Source organism: Salvelinus sp. IW2-2015, linkage group LG14, assembly GCF_002910315.2.
Source record: "Salvelinus sp. IW2-2015 linkage group LG14, ASM291031v2, whole genome shotgun sequence".
NCBI lineage: Eukaryota > Metazoa > Chordata > Actinopteri > Salmoniformes > Salmonidae > Salvelinus > Salvelinus sp. IW2-2015.
This window is the reverse complement of record NC_036854.1, coordinates 36,105,018-36,111,547: the sequence shown is the minus strand read 5'-3', so window position 1 is coordinate 36,111,547 and position 6,530 is coordinate 36,105,018. Positions and strand designations below refer to the sequence as shown.

At 42.8% G+C, this 6,530-nt stretch overlaps 1 protein-coding gene across 1 annotated transcript; it reads left to right on the top strand.

Annotated features, from left to right (window-relative positions):
- Positions 1-3,497: 3,497 nt before the first annotated feature.
- On the top strand, positions 3,498-6,067 carry LOC111972986 (carbohydrate sulfotransferase 2). Its single transcript, XM_024000100.3, has one exon. It carries the CDS (start codon positions 4,115-4,117, stop codon positions 5,510-5,512), a length of 1,398 nt encoding a protein of 465 aa, XP_023855868.1. The 5' UTR covers positions 3,498-4,114; the 3' UTR covers positions 5,513-6,067.
- Positions 6,068-6,530: the final 463 nt, after the last annotated feature.

Below are 6,530 nucleotides of genomic sequence, written 5' to 3'. Positions count from 1 at the left end.
GTAACTGCAGATAAATGTCACATAGGCCTATACGGCACCATTTAATACCAGAGGGCTTTTAGGTAATGAACATGCCATTGTACCATTAAACCAAGGAAGATTGGGATAAATGATGGTAAAATTACACTAAGAGGGCTAATAATTATGGTGCACACATGCATCTTTCAACATGAGGCGTTGAAACAAGGGGCAATCAGCAGTTGAACCAATTACAAAGTGTTTTCCCCCGCCACCTGTTTCGCAAAAAAAAGCTAAAGGACGGGGCTGGAGAAATGTAACCACTCAAATTCAGACAGCGCTATGGATGCAAGGACTAACCATGTTTACAAACATTGGAGTAGAACAAGTTTATATTCTGGGTGCTGATGGGGTACGGCAGCTGATGGGGTATGGCAGCTGATGGGGTACGACAGCTGATGGGTTACGGCAGCTGATGGGGTATGGCAGCTGAAAATGAAGTAATGCAGCTGATGGGGTATGGCAGCTGATGGGTACGACAGCTGATGGGTACGACAGCTGATGGGGTACGGCAGCTGATGGGGTACGGCAGCTGATGGGGTACGACAGCTGATGGGGTACGACAGATGAACTAAGCTCATGAAGCAATTAGAAGTGATGTTCTTCAGGAATCAATGGGTACATATTATTCATTTATAAGTCCACAAATGGATGTAGCAACAGCAGATTTCCCCTTGAAAGGTTAAAGGTTTTATTTTTCTAATCTGGGTAAACATATCTCCTGAAATAACTTTAGGCGTAAATCTGGAGTACAAATAATCAAATCAAATCAAATTTGATTAGTCACATGCGCAGGTTTAGTAGACTTTACAGTGAGCCCCTAACCGACAATGCAGTTTTAAAAAATATGGATAAGAATAAGAGATAAAAGTTAAAATAATAAATTTAACAATTAATCAATTAAGTGTATTTAACTTATTTCTCTATAAGACATAAATAATTGACAACAGGTGCAGTAGCCTACATAATATCCAAAGGTTTACCACACCCAACAGGAATTGAAATATTCCCTTTGCCCCAGCAGATGGCAATCTTTGCAAAGCAACTGCAGCGCATACAGCAGTGACTGCATCCAAAAAACCTAAGAGTAATAAAAATACACATTTACCAAGAAATCCTCTCAGGAAAAGATTAGCCTAATAGTGAACTAAAACTCTTGGGACAACTGTAGGACGCCCAATAGACATGCCCAAACCCTCCCATTTTTGGCTGCCATTGGTGTAATAACACATGAACTGACACATGTGAGCGGATCATTTTCAATCTGTTGGGCATTTGATCCGTGCCTCTAAAACATATGGGTTTATCGCTTGCCATGCCTGTCAATTCCACACTAACAGCTGTCAAAAAGTAGATTACAGCTGATTCCAATTTGCCTGGTGAGAGAGACTCAGTGAGCATAACCTTGCGATTGAGAAAGGCCGCCATAGGTAGACCTGGCTCTCAAGAGAACACAGGCTATGTGCACACTGCCCACAAAATGAGGTGGAAACTGAGCTGCACTTCCTAACCTCCTGCCAAATGTATGACCATATTAGAGACACACATTTACCTCAGATTACACAGATCCACAAAGAATTCAAAAACAAATCCAATTTTGACTCCCATATCTACTGGGTGAAATACAACAGTGTGCCATCACAGCAGCAAGATTTGTGACCTGTTGTCACAAGAAAAGGGCAACCAGTGAAGAACAAACACCATTGTAAATACAACCTATATTTATGTTTGTTTATTTTCCCTTTTGTACTTTGGCCATTTGCACATTGTTACAACATGGTGTATATACACAATATGACATTTGTCTTTATTCTTTTGGAACTTCTGTGAGTGTAATGTTTGCTGTTCATTTTTATTGTTTATTTCACTTTTGTATATTATCTACTTCACTTGCTTTGGCAATGTTAACATATGTTTCCCATGCCAATAAAGCCCCTTGAATTGAATTGAGAGGACAGGACAGGATAGGCAGTTCAGTTACCAGTTTGAACAGCTCTAACCGGGAACTGCTCTCATTGTCTATCTTTCATTGGTCCCGTTTTCAAACGGGCGTCAGGTCTACAGTACCTCTTGAGACTTGGCAAAACACATGTCTCTAATGGGAGCTATCGATTACTTGCTGCCTAGGCCAGCACAATATGAGAGGAAGAGACAGATATGGTGAAACATGATCAATAATATTCCCGACAGACCTGAATGTAGGCTATTGTCTGTTCTCCCTGAAAATGCAACAAAACATACGATTTGAAAATACTACCACACATTGATATGATACATTGTAACATTGAAACAATGTATGTAATCGCTCGAGTGTATGTAATCGCACAAATCTCTGAAACTGGAAACACCTATCTCCCTCACTAGCTTTAAGCACCAGCTGTCAGAGCAGCTCATAGATTACTGCACCTGTACATAACCCATCTACAATTTAGCCCAAACAACTACCTCTTTACCTACTGTATTTATTTATTAATTTATTTTGCTCCTTTGCACCCCATTATTTCTGTCTCTACTTTGCACTTTCTTCCACTGCAAACCAACCATTCCAGTGTTTTTTAGTTTTTATTTTACTTGCTGTGTTGTACTCACTTCGCCTCCATGGCCTTTTTATATTTTTATTTATTTATACATATATTTGTTTGCCTTCACCTCCCTTATCTCACCTCACTTGCTCACATTGTATATAGACTTATTTTTTTTTCACTGTATTATTGACTATATGTTTGTTTTACTCCATGTGTAACTATGTGTTGTTGTATGTGTCGAACTGCTTTGCTTTATCTTGGCCAGGTCGCAATTGTAAATGAGAACGTGTTCTCAATTTGCCTACCTGGTTAAATAAAGGTTAAATAAAAAAATAAAAGTAACAGATTTCTACTAATAGCCTAGTTGCATAACAGTGCGCTAACTAGCAAGTCTATAAATGAACGGACTGGAGCTGAGTCGACCCAATGCTACTACACTGCCAGAGCAGCATCCCTTCCATTTCTATTCTATCCTAACAACAGCATCATTTCCCACAGTCGTGACGTCTACCATTGCTGTGAGACTTTGTTGTCCCCCACGATGAAATCGGGGAGGGGACTGTGGATCTGTCTCCATCCGTCGGTCGGTGCCTTTGTACGTTAGTCACACGCGATATCTCAGACAGCACTTGGCCGATGTTGACGAAACTTCGGTGAATGATGCGTCTTGTCATAAACATCCATCATTTACAAAATAACACTGATTGGCCCAAGACCAGAGCTAAAGTAATTCACTTAAATTTGCGAAACTGAAATGTATTAGTCACACGCGATATCTCAATTGGCCCAAGCGGGGGCGCTGCATCATTCGTGAGAGGCGACATGTTTACTGTTGCCTTTTTCAAATGTGGGCGTCTCGAGAGCGGTGCATTCATTGTTGACAGACGTGCCGAAGAACCAAGGGCGTAACTCGCTTACGCACGTATCCTATCATGCTCCAATGGCGTTAAGAGAAGGGAGGGCTTTTCTCCCTGTACTCTGATTAAATCAGTCCTGTTTCAATTGTTAAGAGATACAATACCGCACATCGGTAATAATGGAAATCTTTGATTCTTTGGACGAATAGACTCACCTCTAGATATACCTGCGACATTTAGCGGTATTATTCAAGAAGAAGCTGGAGCGCGTAATTACTAACGTATTACTTGTGTGCTGTGGTACAATGTTCATATAGGCTCCATCTATACCGGGGCGCATCAGATTTTAACTGCGCTGAAATGCCTACACTGAATATTGTCAAGGAAGGCGTACATTGTTTGCATGAACGGTTCTTCGTTTTGTTTTTGATGGCAGGCCTAACGCAATACGCACTGTAATACCCGTAATGGAAACATTTTCATGTGAAGAGCCTTGCGCACTGCAGTAAAGGCAGGGCTGCGTTATCGTATTTTGGATTGCGAATCGGATTGTGATATCGAATCTGTTGGCTGGGGTATTACCTAATCATTTAGCATTGGATTCGGTCGGTATCAATTCCCACCGGAGATATTCAATACGCTGTACGGGTTCGCCTATTGTAAATGTAAGAAGCTTTCGGTCAGTGGTGAGAGCCACTCACTCCTCGGTTACAGATGAGAGGGAAACAATACCATCAACAACTGAAGTTGACAGCGCCTTGGGAGAAGGATGCTGGCTACGGGAGAAAGCTCAAAACGTACAGGAACCATACCAAGATAATAGCCCAGCCCGGCATTGTGATGAAGGTGCTACGCAGAAAGCGGATTGTGTTGTTTATAGCCTATTTCTTGCTGCTGGTGCTGACCATGCTGAACTTGGCCAACTATAAATGGACTAAAGAGCCCCAGCAGTGCAATCACCAGATGAGGAGCACTACCTATCATGGCAGATCAGACATCCGGTTCCTCTACAGACCCTCTCTGGCCAAAAAAAGACAGTTGGTCTATGTTCTGACCACATGGAGGTCTGGGTCCTCCTTTTTCGGGGAGCTGTTTAACCAAAATCCTGAAGTGTTCTTCCTGTATGAACCCATGTGGCACATCTGGCAGAAGCTGTACCCGGGAGACGCAGTGTCTTTGCAGGGGGCAGCCAGGGACATGCTCAGCTCCTTATACCGCTGTGATCTCTCTGTGTTCCAGCTGTACAACAGCCCAGGGGGAAAGAACTTTACTTCCCTAGGACTCTTTGGGGCCACCCTGAATAAGGTGGTGTGCTCCTACCCTCTGTGCTCCGCCTACAGGAAAGAGGTGGTAGGGATGGTGGACGACAAGGTGTGTAAAAAGTGTCCACCTCAAAGCCTTAGACTACTGGAGGAGGAGTGCCTCAAATACAGCACTATCGTTATTAAAGGGGTGCGTATCCTGGACGTTAATGTTCTAGCCCCCCTCATGGAGGACCCGTCGCTGGACGTGAAGGTAGTCCACCTGGTCAGGGACCCCCGGGCCGTGGCCAACTCCAGGATCAAGTCCCGACACGGGCTGATCCGGGAGAACCTGCAGGTGGTCCGGAGCAGGGACCCCAAGCTCCGCAGGATCCCCTTCGTAGACCCCAACCACAAAGCCAACAAGAAGGACGGCTCAGACTACCACTCCATCGGAGCCATGGAGGTGATCTGTGACCGCACCTCCCGGACCCTGAGGACTGCCTTAAACCCTCCCAGTTGGCTCAAAGGGAAGTACATGGCCGTGCGCTATGAGGACCTGGTGGAAAACCCTGTGAAGATCCTGAGGAACATTTACCGCTTCGCCAACCTCACCACCAACCATGACATTGAATCGTTTGCTCTGAACATGACCGGTGGATCTAGTTCGTCCTCCAAGCCATTCATAGTGTCCTCCAGGAACGCCACTCAGGCTGCCAGCGCATGGAGAACAGTGCTCAGCATCCAGCAGATCAAACAGGTGGAGGACTACTGTCATCACTCCATGGCTGTCCTGGGCTACGAGAGAGTCAGGACGGCCGGGGAGGCCAAGGACCTCAGTAAGTCCCTACTGACGGTCTCCAAACTGTGACAGAAAAACAATTATTTTTCCTTTCCACCAAAGACAGTGAATTCAATGTAATGTTGCATCTAGTGCCATTCCGTTAATCGTGGAATTAAAAAGCTTTACTTTGAATCAGTGTTTTTGAGGAATTCCACTTCTTGGCCACATTGGAATGTATCTTAGTTTTATTTTTCAGTTCAATTGCAGACAGTTGTATTTGACAGGACCATTACTTTTGTATCTGGAAAACTGGATGTTTTTGACAAAGCCTGAAGGCCTATGAACAATGACTTGAATATTGAACTGCAACTATGGAAATAAACACTGTATGATTCATGTATCTTGTTATGAAAACACTTCAAAGTGGATGTTTTGGGAGTTATTTTGAATGTTCAAAACCTGATAAAATATTTGGTTTTCCACTATCCATAATGTTTGTAAAAGTGAAAAACCAGTGAATGAAAAAAAGCATTAATTCATCAAAAAGCTAATTGTTTGAGCAGGTTATGTTACGTTGTGAGTCATGGATGGACTCAGAGACAATCATTAAACTGGTCTGTTATAACTATAATGTTACTCTGAGGAAGCATCTTTAACTTTCAGGTTTATTAGTTATTTATTTGTTCATTAGTTATTTATAATATGTTATTACAGTGGGACATCCCCAGACGACAACAGATGGTAGGACAGTAATAGTAAAGTTTGTGGTCATACGCACATCCTTAAAAACATACACTACCGTTCAAAAGTTTGGGGTCACTTAGAAATGTCTTTATTTTTTAAAGAAAAGCCATTTTTTTTATCCATTAAAATAACATCAAATTGATCAGAAATACAGTGTAGACATTGTTATTGTCTACACTGACGCCTCACAAGTCCTCAACTGGCAGCTACATTAAATAGTACCTGCAAAACACCAGTCTCAACGTCAACAGTGAAGAGGCGACTCTGGGATACTGGCCTTCTAGGAAGAGTTGCAAAGAAAAAGCCATATCTCAGACTGGCCAATAAAAATAAAAGATTAAGATGGGCAAAAGAACACAGA